Source organism: Trichosurus vulpecula, chromosome 6 (assembly GCF_011100635.1).
Source record: "Trichosurus vulpecula isolate mTriVul1 chromosome 6, mTriVul1.pri, whole genome shotgun sequence".
Taxonomy (NCBI): domain Eukaryota; kingdom Metazoa; phylum Chordata; class Mammalia; order Diprotodontia; family Phalangeridae; genus Trichosurus; species Trichosurus vulpecula.
The window spans coordinates 272,721,945-272,736,211 of record NC_050578.1 but is presented as its reverse complement, the minus strand read 5'-3'; the positions used below and the strand labels follow the sequence as shown (position 1 = coordinate 272,736,211).

General features: G+C 50.5%; 1 protein-coding gene across 1 annotated transcript; it reads left to right on the top strand.

Annotated features, from left to right (window-relative positions):
* The first annotated feature begins 1,329 nt into the window (after positions 1 to 1,329).
* LOC118852788 (solute carrier family 22 member 6-A-like) lies at positions 1,330 to 13,785 on the top strand. Its single transcript, XM_036762488.1, has 10 exons — positions 1,330 to 1,722; positions 3,737 to 3,840; positions 4,251 to 4,405; positions 6,557 to 6,725; positions 8,929 to 9,052; positions 9,421 to 9,530; positions 10,528 to 10,742; positions 12,542 to 12,649; positions 13,435 to 13,657; positions 13,755 to 13,785. The coding sequence occupies exons 1-10, from the start codon at positions 1,330 to 1,332 to the stop codon at positions 13,783 to 13,785; spliced, it is 1,632 nt and encodes a 543-aa protein (XP_036618383.1).
* The last annotated feature ends 482 nt before the right edge of the window (positions 13,786 to 14,267 follow it).

Below are 14,267 nucleotides of genomic sequence, written 5' to 3'. Positions count from 1 at the left end.
TCAGCCCAAATTTCTCTTCCCCCACCAATAGACCCTGAAACTGACAGGTTTTCCTGAACCACAGATATCCCCAAGATGAAAGCAGAAACCCACATTTGGGAGCAAAAGCAGCTGCAAATGTGGGCAGGGGCCCCTCTCACTTGCACCCCAAAGCCCAAGCTTGGCTTTACCACTGCACAGAGCTAAAGTCTTCCTGAGAGCTGACCTCAATCCTTTTTGCTGCTGCTTGGCACTGGTCTCGCCTCTTCTCTCCCCTTTGGCCCCCTTGAGTCCAGGAAAGGACCTTTAAGACCAGGGGAAGGAGTACACAGCTAGGAAGAAACACTTCCTTGGCTACTCTCCCCCCCATCAGGACTTTGTCCTCCTCTTCTCCCCCTTCTTCTATCCCCCTTCCCCGGCTTGGTCTAAGCTCTGTATAAGTAAAAACTTCCTAACCATTAAAAACTATGTCAAAATGGAATTATCACCTCCTCTGGAGGTAATAAGTTCCCCATCACTGGATGTCTACAAAGGTGGAGGGAGCCTAGATGACCCACCACGGGTCAGGGATATGGTAAAGGAGGCTCCCACTCAGGAACAGGTTGGACTTTGACCCCTGAGGTCCCTCCAGCTCGGAGATTCTGGGACTCTGCCTCTTGCCCCTTGCCCAGGGCTCAGGATTGAGGTGGTTCTTAATATACCCCCCAGGTAGGGGGCACCCACATGCTGAGGGCCAGAGGGAGGCAAAGAGAAAGCTATTCTAAGCCCTGATCACAGCCCAAGTGCCAAGGGGTGACTGGCAAGGGAGCCTGCCGGTCAGCCCAGGACAGCCTAAGACACATCAGTCTTCTGGCCCAGCGAGTGACCTGCCCGCTGGTCTTGCCTTGACTTTGGACACCCCTCACTCCTCTCGCCAGGGGTTAATCCTTTAGACCCAAAATAACAGTTTAACCCAGGAGAGGTAATTACAGATGGGTGGGGGTGAGGGTGGGGGGGCAGCTAACGCGGGGGGCGTGTTCTTGGCCCCTGCTACCCTGGCCAGTCCCTGCCAAAGCCTGGTCCCAATAGGAATCCTCCTCCAGTCTCCCCAGGGCAGCACTTGGGAACAAGAATTGGAGGGGCGAGAGGATTGGAGGGGGGAACATCCTGGGCCTCTTTTCCCATGTGCAGCTGAGACCGGTCGGCCTAGAGGAGGGAGGCCCCCCACAGCTCTGGCGTTTCCGGCCTCCAGGGGCTGAACAGATCAGAGGGCTCTGGGATCAGCCCAGCCCTGTTCCACTGACTGAGCCTTCCTTTACCAGCCCAGGGCAGCACTCAGAGAGCTAAGGCTAGGGGGCTCCCAGAACCACCATGACCTTTGCCAGTCTGCTGGAGCAGCTCGGAGGACTGGGGCACTTCCAGCGGCTGCACATCATTGCGCTGGTAGCTCCCATGCTCCTGACGGCCTCTCACAACCTCCTGCAGAACTTCTCGGCAGCAGTGCCCCCGCACCACTGCCGGCTCCAGTCTATGCCCCTTGGTGCCAACCAGATGGGGAACCTCACCTCTGAGACTCTCCTCCAGCTGTGGGTTCCGCTGGATGGAGGCCACCAGCCTGAGAGGTGCCAGCAATTCTCCCAACCTCACTGGCAAAGCCTGGAACCCAACGATACCGCTCACAACAGGAGCATCCCAGACACCGAGCCATGCCGAGATGGATGGACCTACGACCGCAGTGAGTTCGAGGCCACCATTGTGACAGAGGTAATGCGGAACTCGGGTGAACACAAGTCAGGGCCCCAGGGAAGAGACATGATGACAGCATGGTGGAAAATGAGAAATTCAGAGTCAAACCTCAGCTCTTCTCTTTACTACCTGGGTCACCTTGGCTAAGTCCCTTCCCCCCACCCACCTCATTTTTCTCATCTGCAAAGTGAGATGAGACTAGATGAAAAAGTCTTGCAAGATTAACCTTGTTTCCTTTCTTATCAGAGTTACAAGGTTGGTAAGTTGAGAAATGCTGTAGGATTAACCTTGCTTGATTTTAGCATAGTATTTAATCATCTGGCAAAGATGGCAAGAAAAGATCTAATACAATAGGAGGGATTCCGAAAGGGCTGAAGAATAGCCTCTAATAGTTTGAGATCCACTTGACTGGAAGGTTTCTAGTGGAGTTCCTCAGGGATCTGCCCTTGTCCCAGTTCTGTGCAACATTTTTATCAGAGACTCCACTCAAAACAGATGCCATGGGGCAGCTAGGTGGCGCAGTGAGTAGAGCACCGGCTCTGGAGTCAGGAGGACCTGAGTTCAAATCCGACCTCAGACACTTGACACATGTACTAGCTGTGTGACCTTGGGCAAGTCACTTAACCCTGATTGCCCTGCCAAAAAGCAAAAAAAAAAAAAAAAAAAACAGATGCCATACTTCTCAAATGTGTGATGACCCAAAGTCAGGAGGGATGGCTAATACAGAATGACAGAGTTAGGGTTCAAAAAGGTCTTGATATGACATATTGGGCCAACTCTAAAGAGGTGAGTTTGATGAGAGAAAAATGTAAAGTTGTGTGCCTAAGGTTCAAAAAATCACTTTCACTAGTACAAGCTGGGGCGGGGGGGGGGGGGGGGGGGTCTGGCCAAAGTCTTGAAAGAGACATTGTGGGTTTATTGGATTCTAAGTTAAAAGTGAAGGTGATGAAACAGAAAGCCGATGGTGCCCTCCAGCCTTCCCCCACCCCTCCTGGTCAGTTTGGGGTAGTGCCCTTAGGGAAGGACTTTGGTAAACAGGGAGGGTGAAGGCATCAAAGGCACACCAAGTGAACATAGATGAAAGGAATTAGGGTTGTTTGGCCTGGAGAAAACTCCAGGACTGTGTTCAAATATCCAAAGGGCTTTCGTGGAGAAGAACAAGTCTCACTTTGCTTAGCCTCAGAGGGCAAAATCAGGAGCAATGGGGGCAACCCAGGGGTAAACTGAGGCCTGATGTCCATCAGGAAGGACTTCGTAACCTCGACAGCTGTCCCCAAGTGGAAGGAGCTTCCTGTTGCTGGAGGTCTTCAAGCCAAGGCTGCATGGCCATACCTCCCAAGCAGGCGCCATCCCCAAGGAGGATGAAGGTGTGGGTGGAGGAGGGATCAGAGCCTTTGGCAGGAGATTGGCACTGAGGAGGACTGGGACCAATACTGTGTGGGCCCAACAGAGCCTTAGTCTAGAGCAGTGTCCCAAAGGAGTCATTGGCGCCCAATATCTAGGGCAAAGCTGCAGTCCCCCCTCCCTAGTCCCAGCATCGGTCTGTCAGGGTCTTGAGTCAGGGAGTCAAATCACTCCCACCCTCAGGCCCGTAGATTGATAATTCTCTTACGCTCTTCTGCTCAAGCAAATGCTTCCCCTCCATCTTTTATCTCTAAGCACCAAGCAATCCTCGGAGAGAGATCAATTAACCCACCTCTCAGCGAACACTTATTAAGTGCTTACTGGGTACCAGGTACCAAGTTAAACCCTGCAGAGACAAAAGCGAAACATTCCTTGCCTTCGAGGACCCAACATTCTGGAAGAGCTGAAACCTAATTCAAAAGCTTGGGAGATGATCCAGCAGCTCAGAGATTGCGGGTCCTCAATACATTTACTGCAGACTTTGCCCCAAGGATTCCTGGTCTTCCTGATGGAGGGTATTTTGTAGAGGGAGGGGAGAATCAGTGGGGGGCTTTGGGGCTCTAGATATTGAAGTCCCAGTTTCTCCCTCCTGACCCCTCAGGCCCTTATCCCCCTTTCTCTGAAACAGTGGGACCTGGTATGCGGCTCCTGGAAATTGACCCAGATGGCACAATCCATTTACATGGCAGGGGTACTTGTGGGAGCCATGATGTTGGGGAGCTTGGCAGACAGGTACTCTGCCCTGAGTGAGGAGAAGGCAGAGCTGAGACTCCGGCCCAAGACCCCCAGAATCCAAACCCCCAAACTGAACCCCTGGGTGAATTCAAATTCTCTACCTCTCCTCCCCAACATCCTTTGGCTCTGCCTTCTTAATCCTGATCCATCATCCTCACCTGTCCCTCAGGGCCAAGATCCCTGCCTCCCCATTCCCTGCCCCCCACCATTGGCCCTGACTCTGCCCTACAGTCTCTAGTCACAGTTACCCTCCATTACCTGGTCATACCCCTGAGCCTCAGTAGAGTACCCCAGTGCCCCTCAGTGCTTCCTTCTCCCTCTCTTGGGCCCCACCCCAGACCACAGGCCCCTTCCTTAATGACAGTCTGCTCTAGCCCAGCATGCCCTGATCCTCTGCTCCCTCCTAGGTTTGGCCGGAAGGCCCTACTGAGCTGGTCCTACCTGCAGCTGGGGGTGGCGGGGACTGCCACTGCTTTCTCCCCCAATTACTCTAGCTACTGTGTCTTTCGCTTTCTGGTTGGGATGGCTGTCTCTGGGATCATCCTCAACTGCATGTCTCTGGGTGAGTGTCCCAAGCAGCCTCCTGTTCCCACGTCAGTCAGCAAGCATTTATGGGCTCCATGCTGGGCACTGTGCTAAATGCTGGGGGTGCAAAGAAATGGAAAAATCGGGTCACTGGCATCAAAGAGCTCAGAGTTTAATAGGAAAGTCAACATCCAAATAACTATGAACAAACATATATATGCCAATTAGGTTATCTTGAAGTAAGTAGGTCAGGTAGCAGCCCATTTCGGTGGAAGGACTTGGAGTCAGAAAACCTGGGTTCAAATCCCACCTCTGTCATGTACTAGTTATGGGACTTTGGGCTTAACCACTTAATCTCTATTTGCCTCAGTTTCCTGAACTGTTAAATAGGGATGATAATAGCCACCATATCACAGGATTGTCGTGAGAATCAGATGAGATAATATTTGTAAAAAGTTCTTAGCACAATCTCTGGCATACAGTAGGTACCATATAAATGCTTATTATCTTCCCTTTCCTCCTTCTTTGGGTCTTATCTGTAAAATGCAGGTACTGAACAGGAGGATTTCCAAAGGCCCTTCCAGTTCTAAATTCTATGGGCCTATAGGTTCAATTAATACGGATTGAGCCAGTTTTGATTTGACCAGGAACTCAGGCCCACCCTCTTAATCCCAGGGTTCGCCCCCATATCCAAATCCCTCCATTTAAACCCAGTCTCATTTTTTGCTCCTTTCTTCCCAATCCTGTGTTTTGGTACTTGACACCATCCCATGGCTGTTCCTCCATCCTTCCCTCACCTCCCCCTATAACCTCACTCCCCATTCCTCAGGTACCTCTTTGCCCACCCCCACCCTTTGAATCCAGGACTCCTGGACTCCTAAGTCTGAGACCTGGTCCCCCTCCTCCCCCTTCCCTGGAATTCTCAGGAACAGCAAAAACTCTGTTTTGGCACCATGGGGTTCCCTCCCTCACCTAGGGCTAAGCTGTGCCCTGAAGGCTTACACAGGGGTTGAGGGTTCTCTGATTACTGTAAACACTGCCCTATCCCCTCTTGAAGTCTTTGCCCTCATCCCAGCCCTCTCTAGGCAACTTCATTGTCTGCTCCCCCCTTCTCCCCAGGCCCTGGCTCTAGCCCAGAGAACACACAAGGCCCAGCTCAGCTCTGGGACCTGTTAACCCTCTGTATCCAGAGTCTGGGAAACAGCTTTAGAGAGCTGGCTTGAGTGGCAGGGGACAGGACAGGAGCCTCAGGCCAATCATGGGCTATAGTTAGCCCATCAGCAATGCCCAGGGTCAGAGGTTGCCCAGGTCAATGACAACAAATATGGAGGGAATTCCTTGCCTTGAGGACTAAGTTGAGGCCTTATGGGCCACCTCCAGAGGCCTCAGGGAAGGCAGACATAAAGAACGGGTCCTGAGGAAGGGAAATAGGTCAGGCCTTCTTAGGTGGATACAAACCCGATCACTTGTTCAGGGAGTCCCAACAAGTTGGGAAGTTGGGAGGGATACATGGATGAAGGAATCAGGAGTAGGAATCAGAAAGGAAGGAAGGATTCTGGGCCAAGGAATCCCAGACGTGAGTGCGGACACATGAGAATGCATAGAACATAAAATCTGAGAACTGGAAAGGACCTAGAACACAAAATGTCAAGAGTGGAAGGTTCCTTGGAACATCGACTAGCAAGACTGGGAGGGATCTTAGAATGCAGAATATTAACACTGAAAGGAACCTTAAAACTTGTAATGTTAGAACATAAAAAATAGGTGATCAAAGCTGGGAACTTAGAAAATTGCCTGTCAGAGCTGGGAGGGATCTAGAACATAGAATGCTGCAATTGAAAAGAACCTTAGAACCTACAGTGATAGAACAGAAAACATACCCTTACAAGAGCTGGAAGGGACCTAAGAGCACAGATTGTCAGCACTGGGGTTCTAGATCTTAGAGTGTCATGGTTAAAAGGGAGTTGAGAACATAGACCATTAGAATGTGGATCAGAGAATGTCAGAGATAAAAGGAACCTTAGAATAGAAAATATTGAAGCTGAAAGGGACCTTAGGAAAAAAAAATGTTAAAACATAAAATGTCATAGGTAAGAGACCTTCGGAATCACTTAGGAGAACTTTCATATTGAATGGATAAGGAAGCTCATTGCAAAGGCAAAAAGGTGACTGTTTCTCTTCTCTCTAGTTCTAGAGTGGTCCCCCACCCGGAACCGCACAATTACAGGGACCCTGGTTAGCTACTCTGCCACCATAGGACAGATCTTCCTCCCAGGACTGGCATACGCCCTCCCCAACTGGCGCTGGCTCCAGCTCACTCTCTCACTGCCCTTCTTTGCCTTCTTTTGCTACTCCTGGTAGGTGTCCTTATTGAGAGCCAAACATCATCCCTTGTTTCTATTTCATACTGGGATGGAAGCCCTGTGTAAATTGTTCTAGCTCCATCTAGAACTGGGTTCAAGTCCCAACTAGAACTTGGAATTAGGGTTTGGGCAAGTTGCTGAAACTCTCTGGGAGAGTAGAAAGGGGTGGTTTTTATGGTCTGGAAGGGGCTTTCCAGTTCCCTGTGGTCCTATATATGGTAGGTGGGTATGAGGTGGGGTGGAGGTGGTTCCCAGAGGTCAGGGAGGGACTGAGCCTCCCCCAGCAGCGGGGACCACAGTGTTGAATGAACTATCAGTGTTCAACAGACCCTGGGTCTCATTTTCCTCCTCCCTAAAAGTAGATGGTTGGATCAAATGGTTTCTAAAACCCCAGCTGTAAAAATTGTTAACTAACTCTCAACCCTTGTTCATGAGTTCCCATCCCTGTGAAATGAAGGATGAAAAAGATCAAACTTGGTCCTGAAGGTCGTGCTAGGGAGAGACCCATGAGGAGTTACCCAGTGGGAAGGGGCCATATTGTGTGGTTGTCATAAGCTCAAGGTTGGAAATCTGGAGCTACTGCCCCCCTGTGGTGGGATCAAGAAGGAGGATTTCCCTCTAGGAACAGGCTGGGAAAAGAAGGAGCGATGAGTAACAATTGTATCCAAGCAATACTTTAGATGTGGTATACCTAGATTTTAACAAAGTATTTCCCATTGTTATTTGTATGGAAAAGACAGAAAGACACAAGCTAAAGAACGATGTCTTAAATGAGCTCAGAGCTGCTTGGATCGCGGGATTTAAAGAGTGATCAGAACGGAATGGTCTGATGTCAGTTTGGAAAGTCTCTAGGAGGTGCCCAGGGGATTTGTGCTATTTAACATTCTTATCAAAGATGTGGAGTGTTGCTGTTGTTCTGTCTGACTCATGTGACCCCAGAGACCACACTGAGTTGCTGGAGTGGTTTGCCATTTCCTTCTCCAATAGATTAAAGCAAACAGAGGTAAAGTGACTTGCCCAAGGTCATGCAGCTAGTAAATGTCTGAAGCCAAATTCGAACTCAGGTCTTCCTGACTCCAGAACCAGCACTGAGCTGCCTAGATGACTAGATGATGCCTCTGAATAACAATAATAAAAATAAATACATACATCACTTTAAGGCTTGCAAAGTGCTTTACAACTATTGTTTCGTTTGATCCTCACAACAGCCCTGGGAAGTAAGTGCTACCGTTACTCAAATTTTCCAGATGAGGAAACTGAGGCAGACAGTGATTAAGTGATTCAAGTCCACTATGCCAAACTGCCTCTGAATAGAACAACATGTTTTGTTTTGTTTTTCAGATTTGCATATATAATGCAAGGCTAGGAGGGATAATTAACGGAATGAAAAAGTCAGGGCCCTAAAAAAATTTTCAGTAAGAAAATCAGACGAAATTTCATAGAGATAAATGTAAAGTCTTACAGCTGGGTTCAGGAAATCAACTTCTTCAGTACAAGGTTGGGGAGGGGGGAGGAAGCTGGCACTGTGAAATGGCTTCTCACCACGAAAAGACTGAGGACATTAAGTGGAAAGTGAGCTCAATATGGCAGACAAAGGACCTGATGGGACCTTGTCCTGTATTCATGAAGCCATAAATGCCCAGACTAGGGGATGACAGTGCCTCTGTACCAGGTCCTAGTCCAACTCTATTGGGAGCCATGAGCTCAGTTCTGAGTCCCACATTTTGGGAAGGACATTAGTAAGTTAGAAGGAGACAAGGAGGATGAAGCACCACCAGATCGTGCTATATGTGAATTGGTTGCAGGAACTAGGGATGGTTAGCCTGGAGAAAAGACCTGGGATGACAGCTAGCTTTCTTCAAGTATCTGAAGGGTTGAAGTGGCAAGCCATTCCAGTATCTTTAACAAGAAAACCCCAAATGGTATCATGAAGAGTCAGACACAACTGAAAATTATGGAACAACACGCGGAAGGAGGATTGGGTTGGTTCTACCTTGTCCGAGGGCAGAACAGGGAGCAATGGGTAGTTAAAATTCAAAATGTCAGCGGAAATTTCCTACTGCCGAGAGCTGTTCCAGAGCACAGCGGGCTGCCGAGGAAGTGGCCAACGCCAGTGGGCTTCTCAGCGGGGTGGTGTGCAGAAGAAGATGCTAGTTCAGGAATGGCTCTGAGATACTGTGACCACCCCCATCCCCAGGTGGTTTGCAGAGTCAGCACGATGGCTGGTCCTGGCTGGAAGACCAGAGCAGGCTGTCCAGGTGCTGAAGAGGGTGGCTCGCATCAATGGGAAGAAAGCAGAAGGAGAGAAACTCAGCATAGAGGTGAAAGTTACTAGGAAGAGCTGGATCCCCAGAATATCAGGAAGACGAGATATGGGGGAGGAGAATGGAAAAGAGAAGGGAGAAGAGAAAGGAGGATGGAAAGAAGGAGAGGAATTGACACATAAGTGACCCTGAGAGCCAGGGCCCTGCCAATAGACACAGTGTTTGGCCATGCGTGGACCAGGGGCCCTGGCTTCTGGAATCCCTATCCATCCTCGCCCTGCCCTGGAGGTCTCTTGTTTGTTCTAACTCCAGGAGCCTGGGAAAGCCTAATCTCTATTAAGTGCCCCCTTTCCTCCACACCCCATTTCCCCTTGGGCCCTGGGGCTACACCCAAGCTCTGACTCTCTCCTTCCATTGCTGCTTAGGCCCTGAGGTCCCATCTTCAGAAAGAATTGGCTCAGGCCCCAGGAACCCCTTGGGACCTGGTCCGAACACCCACCATTCGGCGCATCTCCAAGTGCCTGGCTGCTGTCTGGTAGGTGCCTCTTGGGGCTGGGGATATGCAAGGCCTAGGGGATGTAGGGATGTCTGGCCGCTACCCCAACAGACATGTTCCTCTGTTCTGTCTTCTGGGATGAACACAGGCAAAACCTATGGACTGACAAGCCCCCTTCCCCTTTGTCCTGAAGGAGGGTTTAGGAAGGGCAATGACATCTAAGAACTAACCTCTCTAGAGGGTTTTGAGTTTGCCAAGCACTTTGCTATCTCATCTGATCCTTCCAGCAATCCTATGAGGTAGGTGCGGTTGTCACTCCATTTTACAGATGAGGAAACTGAGGTTGAGAGAAATGGCCATGGTAATGTAGCTAATGAGTATCTAAGGCACAATTTGAACACAGGTCTTCCTGATTCCGAGTCCAGAGCTCTTGTCACCTTAGCTGCTCATGGGCCAGTGGAGAAATAAGGGGGTGATCTGGTTCATGGACCATCCAGGGGTTCTGACTCTTCTCCATTCAGTTTGGGGCAAAACTGTCCTGGGGATTGGGTTTTAGTGCGTTATCAGAAAAATGAGGAAGTGGGATGGCTTATAGGCCCTCTCCAGGGGATGGTTTCTCCATAGGGAGACTCAGCTCTGACAGAGTCAGGAAGACCAGACTTATGGTAGTGAGCTGTGTGACCTTGGAGAGGTTCCTTAACCTCTCTAGTCTTCCTAAGTAGAATGAACACACTAATGGCCCTACCTCACGGAGCTGTATGGAGAATCGAAGGAAGTGAGGAAAGAAAAGAGTTTGGTAAGCCTTCAAGAGCTAGGTCACTAACTGGGAGCTATCGTCGGTATAGGAGAGTTTAGGCAGACAGATCTCCCCAGGTGGGAGGCACTCCCTTTCTTCCCCTGGTCCTCCTGATTCCATTCCCTCCCCTGGGAGATGCAGGGCCCTAGGCCTCATACTTCTCCATCCCAGAGGAGCCCCAGGCTGGGCAGCAGGGGAGGAAACTCCCTACATCTCCTTTCCTCCTCTCTCTTCCCAAAGGTTTGCTACCAGCTTCGCCTACTATGGAATGGCCATGGACCTGCAGGGCTTCGGACTCCGGGTACACATGCTGCAGCTGCTGTTTGGTATCGTGGATATTCCAGCCAAACTACTCTCTACCCTGAGCATGAGCCGAGCTGGGCGCAGAGTAGCCCAAGTGACCACCCTGATCCTAGCTGGACTGGGCATCCTGGCCAACCTCTTTGTGCCTGCAGGTGAGAGTGCCTGGCCAGGGCAGCTCCCCTCCTGCCTGACCTGAAGCAAACCACTACCCTGAAACCTCTCTGAGCCATGGTTTCCACTATTATCAGTCCCATTTTTCAGACGAGGAAACCGAGGAAGGTTAAATGATTTGTTCATTGTTACACAGCTAGTAAGATGGGTTTTGAACTTGAGTCTCTCTAACTATACAGGTGTATATTATACTACTTCATTTACTACCTATGACCCTAGGCAAGTCACAACCTCTGGGGCCTCAGTTTCCTCCTCTATAAAATCAGAGGGTTAGACTGTATGACCTCTCTTTCAAGTCTAAATCCTTCAAATAATTTCCTTCATTCCCCAGTGGTGACACCTTCTGATTTCCTCTCCTCACCCAGAAGGGCACCTAAACCAGTCTGACCCAGCTCATGGCCACCCAGAGGGACCCAACTCTGGCCTCCTCCTGCTACCCAGGACTCTGACTCAGATGGATGGACTTACAGGGCTGAAAGCTCAAAAGCACGTAGTCCTCATCTAATCCAACCTCCCCTTTGTACAGATAGGGAAACTGAGGTCCCAAGAGTTATTCTTAAATGCGACCAGGCGAGTAGATGTAGAACTGTAAGGGATCTTGGTGACCTCTCATTTAACATAGGAGGAAACTGAGAGCCAGAAAGGTTATGTGATTTACCCCAGGTCACTCGTAGGAAAACAAGCAGTGTAACATGGACCTGTAGAGTTAGGGAGACCTAGGTTCAAATTCCACCTTCCTAACTGGGCAACACCGAAGCAAATCACTTAATCTTCTTAGCCCCATCTGTAAAATGGGGAATGATAGTGCTTAGCTCCCAGGATGGCTGTAAGGATTAAATATGACAATATATATAAAATTCTTTGCCAGCCCTAAAGCTCCATAGAAATGTTGGCTGTTATTGTTACAAGGCCAGGCCAAGGAGGTAATTTGCCCAAAGAGCAGAGCTAGGACTAGAACCCAGGCCCTTTTCCAGGGTCCTTTTCAGGGCACTGCACTGCCTTGCTGGGGTCTAACCCATTAAAAATAATTCAATTCCCCCTAACATAACATTGATTATGACCCTAACTCAGCAAAGCCACCAGGCTGACCCCGAGCAGCCTAAGCAATCATAAGAGAAGAAATTGAGTGGAGGGCCTGAGAGAGGGCACTGAGGGAGGGAGGAGAGCAAGAGCCAAGTCTCTTCTATGCTCCCTCTCATCTTCCTCTTGGCCCTAGGATTTTAGCAACCAACCCTAACTCTGACCTGGCCAGGAGGGAGGACGGAGGCATCTGGGTCCTTGCCTTGGGAGCTCTACACAGTGGCCTGTCTCTGAAGGGAGACCCATTCAAGTGAAGGGGAAAGAGGCTGAGGTGGCAGAGAAGGCTCCCAGAAAGCCTAAGAGCTGGTATTCAGGGACCCCAAATGACGTTGGGCAAGGTTCAGTACGTCGTCTGGAAATCAGAAATAACCAGGCCTCCATTTTCTGCTTCCTGGGGCTTTGAACAATGGAACCAATGAGACTGAGCAGAGCTAGGGGGCCTGTAGGACTGGGCTGAGCAGCTTCCCACAGACTCTATGTGAACACATACACACACACACACACACACACACACACACAGTCACACACACAGTCACACAGTCACACATACTCACACGCATACACACTCTCACTCATACTCTCTCACACATACACACATACTCACACATACACACACTCACACATACATACTCTTGCACACACTCACACACACTCACACATGCCACCATGCCTCCAGCATCCTATCTGTGTCTTTTCTCAGAACTAGCTGCCCTTAGGACAACTCTGGCTGTGTTAGGGAAAGGCTGCCTGGCTGCCTCCTTCAACTGCATCTACCTGTACACGGGAGAGCTGTACCCCACAGCTATCAGGTAGGCGCTAGCTGGAGTCTGGGGGTGAGGCCCCCAGGGCAGCTAAATGCATGGTCTGGGCAGGGAGAGGGGCCGACTTGGGTTGTCTTCTTAATGCTGAAAAGTCATTCTCCAGCCACCCTGAGGGAGAGCAGGCATAGGGAGAAGACCCTGAAGGGCTGACATTTAGAAGGAGGGGAGGGGAAAAGGAGGGACTTTTTCTCAGGCACACCAAGGATGCCAGGCTCCGGGGTTTCCCTCACAAGGCTGTGCTTCTTGGAATGAGGTTGGGGGAATGGGTGGACCTAGGAAATTATTCTGGGCTGTGCAAAGCCAAGGAGGTCTGCTGGACTCAAATGCAGAGGTTCAGGGCACTGGTCTTCAGCAACAGTGACAACAGTGGGGGTGACCTTCAGTGCCCCTGCTCCCCCATTCCATCCCAGTGCAGAACACTCACTCTTTAGCTCTCAGGCCCCTTATACCCTCACTCTCCTTCTTTATACTGCTGTCTTTTAGTCTTAAGACAAGACTGGGAGTCAGGACATGCGAAGGGGGGCAGTGACAGATAAGGCTGGGCCCCTAATTCCTCTCAGGGATGTTTTAAAACTATGATTAAATGCAAAAACTGGGGCCTCAGCCAGCAGATGGGAGCAGGAGTTTAGATCAGGGTAAAAGGCAGACAATTAATCTGCTGATGCCTCAGGCCCACCCAGACTAGGACAGTAGAAAAAAGGTGCACAGGATGTGAGAACAGGGTGGGGTCCACAAGGTTCTTGCCTGAAATTAACTTTCCTTGTCTCCTCTGGAATTGGACACCCCCCCAGGCAGACTGGCCTGGGGGTGGGAAGCACCATGGCCCGAGTAGGGGGTATTGTGGCCCCACTGGTAAAGCTGATGGGTGAGCAGATGCCTTTGGCACCCCCCATCATTTATGGCTCCATCCCAGTGCTCTCGGGCCTTGTAGCCCTTGGGCTGCCCGAAACCAGGAACCAGCCTTTGAAGGACACAGTGGAAGAGGTAGAGAACAGGTGAGTGGCGGTTCAACCCTTCCTTGGCCTGTCCAAGTATGGCCCCCTTTCTTTTAAAAGACCTTCCCACTCACTCCAGACATATCTGGCCCTTCAGGCTTGCCCAGCAGCAGGACACAGATCCTTAGAAGAAAACAGCCCAGCGGGTAGGGACCGGGCACACCAGTAGAGACACCAAGTGACCAGAGGAGGTCTCCGAGGCTCAAGGCCATGGGTACCTGGCCATTGGACCAACTGGGAGACAGGAAACCTGAGTTCTGTTCTGTTCCTGGGACTTCCAGTCCTGTCTGGCTCATCCACATGCACCCCTATCTGCTGTATTTGGGGCCTGGTCCTCCTCAGAGAGGATAAGATGCTAGCTGCTTCCAGAAGGTCTCCCCAGCCTGAGGATGCTAAGAAAAACACCAAAGCCAGAGTCTCTCACCTTCTCATTGACTCAGCCTCCCCTCTCACCTCCACCCACCTTCTGTCCCCCTGGGTCTGAAAGGCTGGCCTAGGGCAGCCCTGAAAACAGAAGGCATGAGCCCTACTTACACCATGCCCCCTCAGGCAGGTCCCAGGCCTGCTACTCTCAGCTCTCGCCTCAGTTTCCTTTTGGTAGAGCAGCTAC

Bases quoted from the DNA above. Each gene is read 5' to 3' on its own strand.
- LOC118852788 (XM_036762488.1), top strand. From the start codon at position 1,330: ATGACCTTTGCCAGTCTGCTGGAGCAGCTCGGAGGACTGGGGCACTTC. The intron at 4,406-6,556 runs GTGAGTGTCCCA...TCTTCTCTCTAG, and splicing joins CCTCAACTGCATGTCTCTGG to TTCTAGAGTGGTCCCCCACC. The intron at 12,650-13,434 runs GGTAGGCGCTAG...TTGTCTCCTCTG, and splicing joins GCTGTACCCCACAGCTATCA to GAATTGGACACCCCCCCAGG.